This window comes from Astyanax mexicanus, chromosome 9 (genome assembly GCF_023375975.1).
Source record: "Astyanax mexicanus isolate ESR-SI-001 chromosome 9, AstMex3_surface, whole genome shotgun sequence".
In the NCBI taxonomy this organism is placed as follows: domain Eukaryota; kingdom Metazoa; phylum Chordata; class Actinopteri; order Characiformes; family Acestrorhamphidae; genus Astyanax; species Astyanax mexicanus.
The window spans coordinates 15,042,577-15,059,545 of NC_064416.1; the positions used below are offsets into that span (position 1 = coordinate 15,042,577).

Here is a 16,969-nt window from a genome sequence, read left to right on the forward strand (position 1 = left end):
TTCATTACTTGTTAGAAGTAAAAAACACTATAAACAGTATTGTACTCATTACTGATAGAATAGTTAGTAATGGAGTTACTAATGAAATATTGACACTGCTTGTTAGGATTGTTTTTGGTTTCAGACATCTTTTGGATAATTAAACATGCACCGGGTCAAACTGACACGAGAACACCATTGCTGCTCCACTAAATGAGGATATGGACATTTGGCTTGGCTGCAGAAACTAATCTAAACTTAATTATTTGTAGAATGTGTAAAACTAACACACCATGTGCAGAAAGTAAAGTAAGGACTTCAACAGGTTGTTAAGTCCCACATATTGTCACTTTTTTAGCCCATTAAAATCTGAACGGTTAATTTTATTCCAAAGATTGTGGCAGAAACTCCAGATTGCCATAGGTGGCATTCAAAAACAGTTTTTTTTTTTTAAATCAAATTTGTTGTTTGTGATGCAATTGTGTCAGAAGAGTCTTAGAAATGGCTGTATATTTAGTTGTGTTCACCATAACTGGACTAATATCAGATGTTCCCATCTGGGGGTTGTGAACATTACCCAGTAGGACAAGCAGTCTGGCAGCATGCACCATGAATACACTGCAGTCTGTAAGCAATTGGACAGTGACGCACTTCGGCTTGTTTTGGCTCCGTGCTACAGCACAGTGAATATGAAATGCAACCTAAATTCCTAAATTTTCCTTTCTATCTATCCATCCATCCATCCATCCATCCATCCATCCATCCATCCATCCATCCATCCATCCATCCATCCATCCATCCATCCATCCATCCATCCATCCATCTATCTATCTATCTATCCATCTATGGTGATACAGTAAAACCCACTGTATTCTGTATCTGATTTTTTCACCATATTGCCTAAACTAGGCCTGTCACAATAAGATATTGACAATAAGATACTGTACATTATATAAACATAACCTCTACAATTTTTGGTGACCTCAATATTGTGTTTATTTATCAAGAAGTGTTCATTAACAGGAATGAGCTAGTGTGTTGACTTTGTTTCAAAACAGTTGTTTTGTTTGATTCATATTTTATTTTACATTTTTAGATTCCTATTCCAGTTAAACATTCACTGCTCTTTAAATGTAATGTGGAGATGCAGTATAAATGTATCATATCATCATATTATAATTTTAATAGCACAAAATGGTCGTGAAACGACTACAACATAAGTTGAGTATGTTTTATGTAAAATAGATAAAAGCTAAAAGTGTTAAAGAGGAGTATAATGAAAAATGCACACTATAATGCATAGTGCACGATTTTCCCTACCTTTCAGTATTGTTAGGATCTTTGAAGGTCCTATAGATGTCATGAGACCCTGGCTGAGGATGAGACCTCAGCAAAAGTCTATAACTATACCTTATCAAGATTTAAATATTTCATCCAGCATTTTTGTCTCCAGAGTTTTGCTTGTAGAAATACATTTTTATGACTGTATTTTACAGTTTGCCCATGTTTCCCTGCATTTTAAAAATCTTATGACCTTACAATAGAAAGCAGCAAAGGTGTTTAGGTACCTAAATTACACAAATTTTTGCCAAGAAATTTTACTATTTATTGGTATATATTTGAGTAAAATCAACATTGTTGTTTATTCTATAAACTACAGACAACTTTTCTCACAAATTCCAAATAAAAATATTTTCATTTAAGCATTTATTTGCAGAAAATGAGAAATGGCTGAAATAACAAAAAAGATGCAGAGCTTTCAGACCTCAAATAATGCAAAGAAAACAAGTTCATATTCATAAATTCATTTTAAGAGTTCAGAAATCAGTATTTGGTGGAATAACCCAAAATGGTTTTCAATCACAGTTTTCGTGCATCTTGGCATCCTGTTCTCCTCCGCCAGCCTTACACACTGCTTTTGGATAACTTTATGCCACTGCTAGTGCAAAAATTCAAGCAGTTCAGCTTGGTTTGGTGGCTTGTGGTCATCCATCTTCCTCTTGAATATATATATTTGATCATATTTTCAATTTGGTAAAATCAAGGAAACTCATTACTTTCAAGTGTTCTCTTATTTATTTCCAGAGCTGTACATGTTACTGCATTGGTATTAAGCGTATATAAACACTTTGTTAAACTGCTGAAAAGCATGAGCACACCCAACTGTCCAGATGAGAAAAGACCCTAGTGGTGGATGACCGCTGAATGCTCTCAATCAAGCCAAGTTACAGAACAATAGATACAGGAAAAGCCTGCAGAGGTCCTACACAAAATCTCCTTGACTGATGAGCTGTTGATTCCACAACAATGGAAGGAAGAAAGTGTGGAGAAAACAAAGCACCTCGTTTGTGCAACATGGTGCTATGGACATGTGTGGCTGCCAGTTGAATTGGCTCACTTGTGTTTATTGATGGTGGGACTGCCAACGGCAGCAGCAGGAGGATGTATTCTGAAGTGTACAGAAGCGTCTTAACGGCTTAGATCCCACCAAATGCCTCAAACTCAGCTGACAGCACTTCACCTTGCAGTGAGACAACCATCTGAAATCTACAAAAGCAAACTTAGAGCGTAAAAAAGCGACTGTGAAGAATTTTACCGACTAAAAAAGTGGAATGTCCTTCACCCACCTAAAACCCCACTGAACATGTATTTTACTTTCTAAGAAATCATGAAAGTAGCAGATCTACCACAGCATCAGTACAGAACATATAGCCAGCATACAGCAAACTTTTAGTATATTCTATAAAAGTGACTGCAAAGGATTTTGGCAACCTAACACTAAAGACGGCCTTCACTAGCGGCACACACATTAAAGAGCCTTGGGTGCTCATGGCCTTGTTGGCGGTTCATTGGTTGCCTTACCTTGATTTTTTAAAGTAGATATTCATCACTGTACACCAGGAACAAACCCAGAAGAATCAATTGATGTTTTGGAGATGTTTTGACCCAGTCTATTCATTTAGTTGTCACATCTTCATTACCATTAGTTTCTGACGATTGTCCATTTTTACTTCTATTAAAATGCCTTGTCCCATATACAGGCTACAGGTGTAGTGATACAAAACCCTTTTTTTCTGCAGTAAAATGACATATTAGCATTTTGAACATTTAAGCGCTTTGAAATCTCCTACAGGACACTTGGAGAAGCTGCCTCTTTTCTCTCTTCTCCACTTAATAATTCCAGATCAGCAACAGGAATCAACCCAAATTCTGCATGTTTAGACAAACATACTGAAACTAAAGGTTTGGAGGACATGAACTGTTTAATTTATATTCAGGAAAATATTGATTTTAAAATGAAGTTCAGGAAAGAGCCAGTTTTATGACTTTATTCATTATATTTTGACATGAGCAGATTGACTTAAATATTTTTTAACACTTTCTATTACAATTACAGTTATGCTTTTAAGTAATGTTCCTTATCAAACATCAAAGCTTTTTATGTAATGCTTGAATAGAAATCCTCAAGATTTAGTGGTTTAATGTAATCAGGCAGAAAATTGACAAAAATCCTGGCCTGTTAAGGGGTTAAACAAGCTGACTGTTCACTTGCTGCCTAATATGTACATTAAGTCCTACCTCTTGACAGGTGCCAGTGGAACCAGTTAAACAATGTTAATCACTTCACCTGCTCGTGGTTCTAATGTTATGGCTGATACTGTGTGTGCAATTAATCACTAAATCTCTAAAACTAGTCTCACACACACACACACACTATCATCATCATCATCATCATGTTTATCACACTTCCGCAAAGCCCCCCTTTAACACTCAGTAATGAGAATCTAATCAGAGAGAGAGAGAGAGATAAAGTCACTCTCAGATGTGTAGATCCATTAATATCTCCTATCAGTTACACTGTCTGTAGAAAAACACTCACATCTCATCTCATAAATACAAAAGTAAAAATCCTAAAATCCATCCCTCACTCTACACTCCCCTTATTCCACAATGTGTTTTTTAAATTCTGTTAAAAAAGGTGATGCTCAGTGCTTTGTAAGTATGAAGTATATGAGTCCCTCAGAGCTCAATGTTAAGACCTACAACCCTGTATTATTTTACTTACTTTTATTCCACACTAATATTGTGAACAATAGCATTACCTTTAAATCATGGAACCATTAATCTTGTAAGGGTTAATCTATGGGTACCGTAAATATAGGAACCACAAGCATTAACACTGTGTTTGCAAACTTAACCTGTTAGAGAAGGCGATGATCTGTGCTCTGTGTAGAACTCTTGAGTACTGAAGTCCCACAGAGCTCAATGTCAGGACTTACAATTCTGTTTTAATCTTTAAATTCACACTGCTTAACAACAGCTCTAGCTAATTTTGGGAATAGTAAGAAGCTTTACCTTAACAAAACAAAAAAAAACAAAAAAACATTGCTTAAGATTCATAGAACAATTATCCTTGGATTCCTTTAATGTATGTTTATCAGTAAGGGTTAATCTACAGTTACAGTAGATACAGTAGACACAAGTTAAAGCATTTGTGGCCATACTGTGGCATGACATGTGTACATGCAAGAGAAAATTGTAAAATACTTTGTTTCAAATTCCTGTAATTGGTCCAAAAGTCTAAACCATCTAAAAAGTGCTTTTAAACCAAATTCCATCCCTCCAACATTCTATTCCACACTGTGTTTGCAAAAGTTATCCTGTTAACGAAGTTGCTGATCTGTGCTCAATGTGTAGATACTGAGTAATGGAGTCCCTCAGCACTCAATATTAGAACCTATAACCCTAAAACATAATTAAGAGAAAGATGGATGATCACAAGCCATCAAACCAAGCTGAACTGCTTGAATCTTTGCACCAGGAGTGGCATAAAGTTATCCAAAAGCAGTGCGTAAGACTGGTGGAGGACAACATGCCAAGATGCATGAAAACTGTGATTAAAAATCAGGGTATTGATTTGATTGATTTCTGAACTCTTAAAACTTGAATATGAATATGAACTTGTTTTCTTTGCATTATTTGAGGTCTGAAAGCTCTGCATCTTTTTTTGTTATTTCAGCCATTTCTCATTTTCTGCAAATAAATGCTCTAAATGACAATTTATATTTGGAATTTGGGAGAACAAATAGAACAACAATATTCATTTTACTCAAATATATACCTATTAATAGTAAAAACAGAGAAACTGATTCAGAAACTGAAGTGGTCTCTACAGTTCCTCCATGCCTGGAAACTCCTCTTGTTGGTGAAGGTGCTGATCAGTGCTTTGTGTGTAAGTACTGAGTACAGGAGTCCCCCAGAGCTCAATGTTAGAGCCTACTCTAAATCTGTATTACTCTTTTCTTCCACACTGTTTAACAAAAGCTACAGTCAATGCAGTGTACAGTAAGATAATACCTGTATCTTTGCTCAAATTTTGTGGAAAAATTACAGAAGAACAAGATGTTCCCGCTTTGGCCTCAAGGATAAAGAGCTCTACGATTTCTTTTTTCGTTTTTTTTTTTCCAGAACAGCGAGAAACAGGACTTCCAACAAAAGAATGAATAAATAAATAAATATAATTTTTTTTGCATTTGTATGACCGCAATACCACTGGAAATGACACACCCCATGTCGCTATTGGAGTGGATATATGACGACTATGTGGGGCGATGCATGGGAGGAGACTGCAGGAATGTGTTCAGATTTAGCCCGGGCACATTAACATTTGAAAGCAGCGTGGAGCAGAAAGTTGCTTGTGAAACTGTGACATTTGCAGCCTTTCGCTCTGCTCTTATTCGCCCAGCTCTATTAGCATGGAAGTCCAGGCCTCCCCAAAAGACCCTCACCGAGGCTTCCTGCTTTAATGAGAGTCCTTCTCACACACACACACACACACACACACACATACACACACAGGCACTCCCACACCTACTACTGTATGGACATCACACCTTTGCATTTTCTTGTGCTTTGAGAGAACTTAATAAGTTGGCATTCTTTAATAAGTGTTAGATCCCTACCGAACACCTCCATACTTGTGCAAACACACATTCCATTAAGAGAAAGAAGAAGCATGGAGAGATCATGAAGGTTTAATAAGGCTAGACTAGGTGATCTCTATAGGAGATCTTACAGAAATTATTTGTGGATTCCTTACAATGGTTAGCTTCCTTCAAAACTTCTCCACACTTGTGCAAACACACATTCCATTAACAGAAAGAAGAAGCTGATCTTAGGTGCTACAGAACTTGATTTTGGATGCTCATTATAGTTATCTTCCAACAGAGCATCTCTATATTTGTGCAAACACAAACTAAGCTAAGCTTCTCTGCAAAAGATCCAACAGAACATTTGAATTTCTTTAAGTGGTTAAGTATACCCCAACTGTATCTCTACACATTGCAAACAAACCCAGATTTTCTTTTTTTCCCAATTTAGCTAGGCCCATTTCACCATTTCAGCTGCATATCCCCCGTCACTAGTGATACCACAACTTCGAGTAGAATCACAGCACGCTCGGAGGAAAGCGCAGCGACTCGGTTCTAATACATCAGCTCACAGATGTCTTGTGCTGATCGACATCACCCTAGAAATGATCAATGATTAATGAGAAAGAGCACCATCTATCCAAGCAGAGAGAGCAAGACCAATTGCGCTCTCTTTGGGCTCTGGCAGCTGATGGCAAGCTGCATGACCAGGATCTGAACTAGCGATCTCCTTGTGAGGGACTGAACTGTAAAGCTCAGAGTGGAAACATTACCCAAAAAAGTGACTTATCCAGCCCTAAAACTTCATCAACAAATCACTTTGGACTTGACCTGTAGTTCTGTAAAAAACTTTGGGTTCCTACCAATGGTTAGCTTATTACTGAACATCTTCACACTTGTTTAAACACATAGTAACCTGAAGTAATGTATGAATTGACTAGGCTAAATCATCAGACCTGTAGTTCTGTAGAAGGTCCTACAGAAACGTTGGGTTCCTAACAATGGTTACCTTATTACCCAACATATCCACACTTGTTTAAACACACAGTAACTTAAAGTAATGTATGAATCGACCAGGATGAATCATCAAACCTGTAGTTCTGTAGAAGATCCAACAGAAACTTTGGGGTCCTACCAATGGTTAGCTTATTACCCAACATATCCACACTTGTTTAAACACACAGTAACTTAAAGTAATGTATGAATCTAATAGGATGGATCATCATACCTGTAGTTCTGTAACTTGTGTAAAATAAGTTGAAAAAAGGGAAAATAAACTGAGATGATGAATGTTTCAACCAGGCTAGAGTAGGAGACACATCTCTCTAGAACAGAGCTGCTCAATCCTGCTAATCTAACACATCTGACTCAGGTGATGAAGACCATCATGTGTCTTGGTATATTAGAGCCAGTGTGGTGGTGGGTCTGAACTTCAGGAGCACCAGGAATGAGCAGTGCTGCTTATAGAAGATTTCACAGAACATTTTTGGGTTCATTTTGGCTTATGAAAGGTTATCTCCATACTGATCATCTCTAAACTTGTGCAAACACACATGCAGTATTAACAGAAAGCCAAAGCTGAGATGATGGAGGCCTCAACCATGCTATGCCCTGATTAGAAGCTCTCCATGTCTGTTGCCCCATGTCTTTTGCTTAATCCCCCCCTCCTCTCTCTGATTCTATTTCTCTCACACTCTCAAACACAGCTTTCCATGGCAGTCTCTAATGCAGAGAATGAAGCGAATACGGCAGGGGATCAATCCCAGAAGATTACAGCACACGTCCTGCAGCACGGCAACCAACATGGACCAAACAAGCCTGGACCAGCATGCAACTACCATTATCTTTATTAAAAAGCACTGCATTGCATCCAGCCAGGCCTGAACCACACATATACAGTAGAACCAACCAAGTAAAACCATCAAAGTTGCGTCAATTATGAGTGTGAATGAATGGCAACCACTCTGGTTTTGATAATGCGATTATAACTACAGCAACTGTAACTGTGATAACTACTGACTGTACTGGATACGAGCCTCGGACCAAAGCGACGCTGCCATCCATGCCTGATTGCGCCTCGTATCACATAAACCAAACATGCGCATGCGCTTACACACATATACACACAGCAAGAGAGAGGGTTGCCAATTAAGCCTGCAGCAAAGGCTCCACATGTGTGCCTGTGCAGCACAGCCAATGGATCAAACAGCGGCACAGCAGAGCAGAGAAGAGCAAACCTACGATACAAGGCTGCAGCAGCACTTAGCAGCACAATTCATTAAGATCTTACTTAGACAAGAGGACCTGTCTGCAGCAGAGGAACAGGTGAGTAACTGCGCTTCAACAAGCGAGAAGACAACCCTCCCTTCCCCTTTCACCCTCTCTCTTGCCCTCTCTCTCTCTCTCTTTCTGTTTCCTGTGCAGCTTACCCATCACCACCATATGTGTGAGTCTCTTGAACAGACCCTGGGGACGCCGTACACTACAGAGCAACACCTGTCAAGTTTGACAGCTCCAGAAGAAAGAAAGGTGAAAAAAAAAAACTCCTGCAGAACTGGTCCTACATCAGTCCTGTCGGACAGTACTCTTTCAACACCCCCCCCCCCCTCGCTCTCTCTATTTTTATTTTTTGCTCTGTCTCTTTATCTCTTTTTTTTGGTAGGTGCAGTCGTGCTAATCAAAAACGGTTGGTGTATTTAATCAGTCAAGAGCAAAAGAGCGAAAGAGAGAGAGAGAGAGAGATTGACAGGCTGAAAGCATAAAGAGAGAAAGAGAGAGAGAGTGAGGAAAGAGAGAGAGAAAGAGAGGAAAGAGAGACATAATCATTAAGCATGTGTTCGTGCCGGCAGCCCAGCAGCGGATCTGACAGAACGGGACAGGGAGAACAAGAAAAAAAAAAGGAAAGAGAGAGAGCGAGCTAAAGAGCGAGTACAGGAAAGAGAGAGAGAGAGAGAGAGAGAGAGAGCGAGAGAGAGAGTGAGAGAAAGAGTGAGTTTGGAGAGATGACACAAAACTCACCGTCTGTTGCAGGTCGGGGATGCCTATGCGGACCACCAGCGTGTTGCCCTGGGGTTCCTCCATGGGGCCGGGGGCCGGCGGTGGCGGCGCTCTGCAGCCGTCACCCTGGGAGCGACGGGAGCTGTCCCCCTGGCTGGTGGTGCTGAAGAGGCGGTGCGGCTCAGGCTCGGGCTCGGGCTCAGGCTGAGGCTGAGGCGGCGCGGGGCGAGAGTGGATGAGGCGAGGGAGCGAGAGATGAGGGAGAGAGAGAGGGAGGGAGAGGGGGAGGAGGAGGGCGGTAGACTCAGGCTGCTGCTGCTGTTGCTGCTGCTGTTGCTGCTGCTGCTGGGACTGGGGCTCGGGCTGCCGCTCACGCTTCTGCTGCTGATGCTGCTGCTGCTCTGGACGCTGCTTTGGACGCTGCTCTGGACGCTGCTCTCGGGGCTGGGGAGGCTCATGTTTGCCCGAGCCCGCACTCACAGGCATGCTCTGTGTGTGTGGAGCTCCAACTGCATAGCCCTCTCGCACACACACACTTCCACACACTCATACTCACAGCACTGCTCTCACACACGCACACGCACACATACAGGCGAGAGAGAGGGGGATAGAGGGAGGAGAGGAGAGGAGGGTGGGGGGGTTGAGAGAAACAGGGAGTGATGGGGAGAGAGAAAGAGAAGAATGAGGTTAAACATCTGTCAAGATACAGCTTTCAACACCTGCAGAAAAGAAAACTGCAGGCTGCTGTGAACAAGGAGAAACAACAGCAACAGATAATAAGATTAACTCAGCTTCAGTCGTGCTGTAGAAAAGATCTTTTTTTATCATGTGAAAAAAAAATAGGATGTCCAATGAAAAAGGAAAATAATGTTTTTTTTTTTTTTTTTTTAACAGGCTTTCAACACATTGCAAAAAAAAGTTGGGATGATAACACATTGCATTTTATTAATTCGCAAAACATTTAAAAGACGTTTTGGCACTAAAGATGCCAAACATTCAAGTGTTTCAGGTCTTATTGTAAGATTACAACAATATCGGATCCTTGTTGTCACATTTTTTGTTCCAAAACTTATCACTGAAGACGTCCAATTTTTAACAGGCTTTCAACACATTGCAAAAAAAGTTGGGATGATAACACATTGCATTCTATTAATTCGCAAAACATTTAAAATACATTTTTAGCACAAAAGATGTCAAACGATCAAGTGCTTCAGGTCATATTGTAAGATCGCAAGGGTGCTGGATCCTTGTTGTCGCATTTTCTGTTCCAAAATGTCTTACTGGGGACAAGTCAGGACTGTACAAAGACCCACTTCCTCCACAGCCATGTCTTTGTAATGTGTGCAGCATGTGGTTTTGCATTAGCTTGTTGAAAAATGCAAGTACAACAAGAAAAAGAAGTTGTTTTGACAGCAGAAACTGCATTAATGCAGCAACACAGATTAGCACAGACACAACCTCATACCTTGACAGACTCTCGCTTTCGGACTTGGTGTTGCTAAAAATAGCCAGGGTTTTTTTTCAGTCTACTAGTAAAGAGCACACAACATTTATTCCTACCAAAAAAGTTTGGAATGCTGATGTGTCTGACCATAATACATATTTCCACAGTGTGTTTTTAATAGGCATTCTCCATATTATCTACTACATTTAAACTTAAAAGAAATGTAAAAATCAGGTGGAAAACATAATTAATGGGAACAAATTTTCTCGGAAAAACATCACCCTGACATTTAATTCCACGTAAACTGTCTAAAATCAGAAATAGACCATACATGTTTATGGGAGGTTTAAAAAAAACATCAAGGTCAGACTCATCATTGATCTGTCCAAAGCACATTGGTCCAAAATGACTGGTTACTGTCTAAGCATTCTCTGGCCAACATTAGTCCTGCCCTGGTGTTAATCGTTGACAATTTTGATGACGTGTTCTATTTTATTATTAAATGACTATATGCTTCTTGTTTTATAGAATATCTGAAGACTGTATTTCACATTGAATGAACACAGAATGGTGACTCAGAATTGAGGAAAGAAGAGCACCTTCATGGAGAAAAACAAACCAAAAAATAGAAACACTCAAACCGAAGAGAATTCAAAACTATTGTTATTGATTTTACACTAATGTCATCTTCACAGTTCATTTTCTGATGCGGTCCAGGGTGAACCGCAGACGTGTGTGTGTGTGTGTGTGTGTGTGTGTCAGGCAGAGAGACAGAGAGAGAGAGAGAGAGAATCAGTGTTTGGACATATGCTATGCTGTGCTGCATCACTAGAAAAGAATCATGACCCAGCCAGTTCCCTCGGAGGGAAAATGCAACAAATGCAGCAAATTCATAAAACAGCCTCTCTCTCTACCTCTTATACAGATCTAGAATGGAAAAAATAACAGACCACTTAAATAGATTTTACCTAATTGAAAACCTCTGAAATACAATCAAGAGGAAGATGGATGATCACAAGCCATCAAACCAAGCTGAACTGCTTGATTTTTTGCACAAGGAGTAAAGGCATAAAGTTATCCAAAAGCAGCGTGTAAGACTGGTGGAGGAGAACATGCCAAGATGCATTAAAACTGTGATTAAAAACCATTTTGGGTTATTCCACCAAATATTGATTTCTGAACTCTTAAAACTTTATGAATATGAACTTGTTTTCTTTGCATTATTTGAGGTCTGAAAGCTCTGCATCTTTTATGTTATTTCAGTCATTTCTCATTTTCTGCACATAAATGCTCTAAATGACAATATTTATATTTGAAATTTGGGAGAAATGTTGTACGTGGTTTATAAAATAATACGACAGTGTTCATTTTACTCAAAGAGCTGTAGGCAGAATTTATAATGCAATTCAAACTAAGCATTATTTGAATGTTTTTTTTTTCTATTGAACAGTCAAGTGAACAGTCAGCAGGACAAAAAAGCAAGTATAAGTATAAGGATCTGAGAGACTTTAACTACATCCAAAGTATCATGGCTGAACCTTTGGGTCAGAACATCTCCAAACCATCAGGCAGGTTTTGTGGTCAGTATCTACGAAGGGTGAGTAAAGGTCACAAGGCCTTAAAGTGACTTAAAGGTGGCAGTAGAGGCTCAGTGGTTAAGAGCACTGGGTTATTGATGACAGGGCAAGCAGACACTGTTAAGGTCAAGACCCTTAACACTTAGTGTTCTCTGGGTGCCACAGTGATGTGCTCACCATGTCTCTGCATGTGTGTGTGTGTGTGTGTGTCCTTACTAGGGTGTATCCATTGCAGAGATGTTAAAGCTAGGGTACCTCTTAAAGTCTTGAGGAATCTAAGCTTTAAAAGATCTGAGTTGATTTGCTGTAATGTGGATGGCCTACTCCATATTAGGGAGGTGGTTGTTATGTTAGCATATATCAGATGCAACTGTCTAACATGATAAGCGCCACCACATACATTCACCATTTGTGCATAGTGTAAGCTCCTCCCCATGCCCACCCACTTTACTCTGATTGGATGCACAATGAAACCTATTTTTTTTTTTATATGTTTTCTCTCTTAAATGTGGCCTCGCTTTGCCAAACATTCACACAAAGCAATCCAGACTGTTCTCATACAGAGTTCCCCAATGGTGGAACAAACTACCTTCCACTACCAGATCAGGAGAATCTCTCGCTATCTTTAATAAACTCCTGAAGACAGAGCTCTTCAAAGAGCACTTACTCTCCTAACACCTCTAACACACTAACTACTTCTAACCCCATTCCCTTCTTCCCCTCCTTCACTCCTCTATCCCATTATTTTCCTTCGACCTCCTTTAAGCCCTATCTAAAAATGTTTTACCTTTAACTTCTATTATTTTTGTACTTCACTATTGTAAGTCGCTTTGGACAAAAGCGTCTGCCAAATGTAATGTAATGTAATGTAATGTAATGTAATGTCATGTAAAAATAAGCTCATCCCTATAGAAATGTGAGGTTATGTTATCCCACTTATCTTAACACAGTTATATATATATATATATGTGTAAGTCTGTAAGTGTGTGTGTGTGTCTTTAAGTAGTATTTGGAATGGACCACCGCCGCAGCTGCTGCTCTACAGTAGTGGGGATGTCCCCTGCTATCGATACGATGATGCGATGTCATAACCTGCTCTCCAGCCGGGATCAATAGGAATACCCTGCAGGCTCCTCTCTCCATCTGCCCTTGTGCTTCTCTCTACTGGGCAAACTCGCTTTCCCCATTCAGCCCTCCTCTCTCTCTCTCTGTCCCTCACTCACTCACTCCATCACGCTCGTCCGCTCCACCAATGACACTGGCCACCGCAGCCTCTCTCACTTTCATTACCTCTTCCTCACCCTAATTCACTTTCTTTTCCTGAAATGGATCTCTCCATCTGTGTGTCCTATCACTGTAATAGTGATCTCTCTCTCTCTCTCTCTCTTGCTCCAATCACCCTGTTTCTTGAACACTTTCTTTCATGTTCTACCCCAGTCTGCTACACTATTCCCCCACTCTGTTTTATACTTCCTTCTTTTCTTGTATCTGTTCTCTCTTTCATTTCTCTCTCTCTCTCTCTTTCCCTCTCCACTTGAGTTTACAGTGTGTTTATAATTGTCTATATGAGTGTAATTCACACATGCTCAGTCACAGCTTGTCCCTCATTAGTGCAGCACAGCTTCTCTGAGAGGTTAAATGGCAAACCATTTAAACTGCAGAGAGAGAGAGAGAAAGAGAGAGACTGATAGACAGACAGAAACAGAAAAAGAGCGACAGATAGAAAAGAGCGCCAGATGAATCACAGTATAATACTGTATAATAGGCTATAAGAGTGTCTGTGTTTGTTTGCAGAAAGGACTTGAAATCAGGGTGAGTGCATTTTCACGCCATACAAGGTCTCTGTAAACTTTCTCTGACCTGTTTCATATGTGTGTGCGTGTGTGTGTGTGTGTGTGTGTGTGTGTGTTTGGTCAGGTCAAACGGTCACTCTGCTGTTTCATTCAGCGTTATCTTATTACACCACAGAGTAAAGTACACTCATATCATCACTGATATATCAAAAACTCATAGCTTTGATATTGTTGATTTATTGAGGTCAAATCAAGGTATATTTTCAGCTAAACCTATGATTGTAAATTCATCTGCTGCCCCACAGGGTAAAACATTCTTCACAGCCTGCCACTACTATTACTACTACTACTACTACTACTACTACTACCACTACTATTACTACTACTACTACTGGGTGAACACCTCCAACATATCTTGGGGTTGGAAAGTACCTAGCCTTTGTAGAAACACCCTATGTACAATTTCAGTGCCCAAAAAGAACCAACACAGCAAGCTGAATGACTTCCGACCAGTGGCACACATTTTACATCTGATGAAGACTTTAGAGCGGCTCTTCCTCGGTCCTCAGACCACAGGTGGGACATGCCCAGGACTTCCTGCAGTTTGCATCCCAGGCAGGTGTTGGTGTGGAAAATGCCATCCTCTACCTGCTACATCAAGCCCACTCACACCTGGATAATGGAAAAGGAACTGTCATGATCCCCTTTTTGGACTTGAGTACCTTCAACACCAGCCATGCCCTTATGCTTCAGGACAAACATTTCCCCTTGATTCTTTTGATGGAAGCTCGAAGTAGAGTTGATAGAGGGACAGGATACTTCAGCAAATGAACAATTCATTAAAACAGAGCTCTGGGAACCCCTGCCACTCACAAAGAGTTTCAACAGAAGAGGTTCAACAGTTCTACCTGGTTGAGTTAAAACATTATCTATTGATTACTACTGTTCTCTACCTGCCAGGTTGTCGGCCAACCGGCCTTATCTCCGCTGACTTCTGGATTACAGACTCCAGGCTGGACACTCAGTTTTTGACGTGTCAATTTAACTGTCTTTTGCACCCCCACCCACATACACAGTTCAGTTCAAATATCAAGAAAAACTTACTAGCTGCAGACGCTTGGGTCAGCACAAACAAGATTACTCACATGACACTTCACTCTTTTAATCATAATAAGGATTTTGGATTAGATGTCATTATGCTTGATTAGCTGAAAGCCTACATTTAATTTTAATATTTAATATTTCTTACACTGGTCACATGGAATTCTACCTCAGCAACAGGCAACAGTCCTTCAGGCTGAAGGACTTCATGTTTGACACTGTGATCAGCAGCACTGGAGCTCCTCAGGGCACGGTGCTGGCCCCTCTTCTCTTTACCCTGTACACTGTGAACTTTAGCTTCAATTTGTAGAAGTACAGGAGCCTGGAGAGGGACGATTTTTTTTTTGCTATTTGGTGCCACAGAAATAACCAACAGCTCAGCACCTCAAAGACCAAGGAGCTGCTCATTGACTTTGGAAGGACCAGTTCTGATAGAGGGAGCCATGGTGGAAACTGTGGAATCCTACAAGTACCTTGACCTGTGGCTGGACAGCAAGCTGGACTGGACTTCTAACACTGACCAACAAGAGACAGAGGAGGCTGCACTTTCTGAGGAGGCTGCAGTCTTTTAGCATCTGCAGGGAACTCCTGCGGATGTTAAATCAGTCCGTGGTTGCCAGTGTTCTGTTTTACAGTGTAGTGTGTCTACTACACTACTACAGCTACTGCAATTGAAACTACTACAACAACTACACTAATACTACAACTGCAAAAACAACTATTACTACTATAATTGCAACACTACTACATCAACAACTACCAATATTCACTATTACAATTACTACAACTACTACTACTCTTCTAAATCTGCTATTGCTACTACAGCAATAACTAATAATACTACTACGCTGACAACTATTACTCTTTTACTACCACTTCTTGTAATGGCTAGGGGCCGGCCGAGGGCTTCTTCGGCCGCCAGGGGGAGGTCTTGAGCCCCTAATCAGACCTGATCCACTCCACCTGGGTTTGCCCCTATATAAACCCTGAGATTCAGGTCCTCGAGGCTGGATCTTTGAAGCTCTTGAGAGCGAATCTATGCCGGTTTTCTTTATCTCTATCCCTTTTTCCTTTCGAGTTTGGTGTAGCTGTGTAGAGCAGTGAGCTCCACGGCCGCCATCTACCTGTCTCTAGTCTGGTGGAGCAGAGCGGTGTGCTCTGTTCTGCCGCCCCTCTCGAGTCTCTGTGTGTGTGTGTGTTTCTCACCGTGAGGCGCGGTTTGTTTACCTTCCCTCTCCCGCGCTGTTCCTCCCCTCTCTGGTGGAGCAGCGTTTAAATCCACAAGCACCTCAGTTCAGTTTTGTTTTCTTTGGAAGCTCTTTTGTTCAGTTACTCCTTCACCTCGTTTTATAAGAGGTAGCTGCACTTCCTCGGCGATCTTTATTTACGTTTTCTCCCCCTCTCTCTCACTCACGCTCAGCGCGAGGTTTGTTTTCCACCGTTTTTTTTCCTCCGCCCATTTTCGTTGCTCCGCCCCTTTCGGCGAAGCCTTATAAGGCGATTAAAGCGGCCGCGTCCCAATCCGCTCGCTGGTTCAGCGGTTAGATCATTGGGCTGCGGCCGCGACAGCCTGGGTTCGATCCTGGGTTCGATAAGGACTTACATATATAAATAAATAAATAAAGATATATATATATATATATATATACATATACATAATATTATTATATAATATTATATATCCTATTAATATATATATTAACGATTATATATTATTATTATTATTATTATTATTATTATTATTATTATTATTATTATCGTTATTATTATTATTATTATTATTATTATTTCCCTTTTTTTCTTGAGTTTACCTGCTTTGAGATCTACTGTTCTGCCACTGGGTTCTACAACTCTCTGGGCTGGAGTGCCACCTATCTGTAGCACTCCAACCCATTACACTTCTACTACTACTAATACTACTTCTTTGACAGAACAGGCTCCGTCCTACCTGCATTCAATCCTGAAGGCTTAAGCTACCTCCCGGCCACTGAGCTCCTCCAATGAACGTTGCCTCGCTTTACCAAACAAACATTCACACAAAGCAATTCAGACTGTTCTCATACAGAGTTCCCCAATGGTGGAACAAACTACCTTCCTCTACCAGATCAGGAGAATCTCTCACTATCTTTAATAAACTCCTGAAGACAG

The 16,969-nt window shown here is 40.6% G+C and overlaps 1 protein-coding gene across 3 annotated transcripts in view; it reads right to left on the reverse strand.

Annotated features, from left to right (window-relative positions):
- shank3a (SH3 and multiple ankyrin repeat domains 3a) overlaps window positions 1–16,969 on the reverse strand; it is a 475,306-nt gene that overhangs the window by 322,018 nt on the left and 136,319 nt on the right. For all 3 annotated transcript variants that reach the window (XM_049483671.1, XM_049483669.1, XM_049483670.1), the window contains exon 2: window positions 8,928–9,466. In XM_049483671.1, coding sequence (XP_049339628.1) covers window positions 8,928–9,392 — 465 coding nt within the window. In that variant the 5' untranslated portion in view covers window positions 9,393–9,466. The remainder of the gene's footprint in view (window positions 1–8,927; window positions 9,467–16,969) is intronic.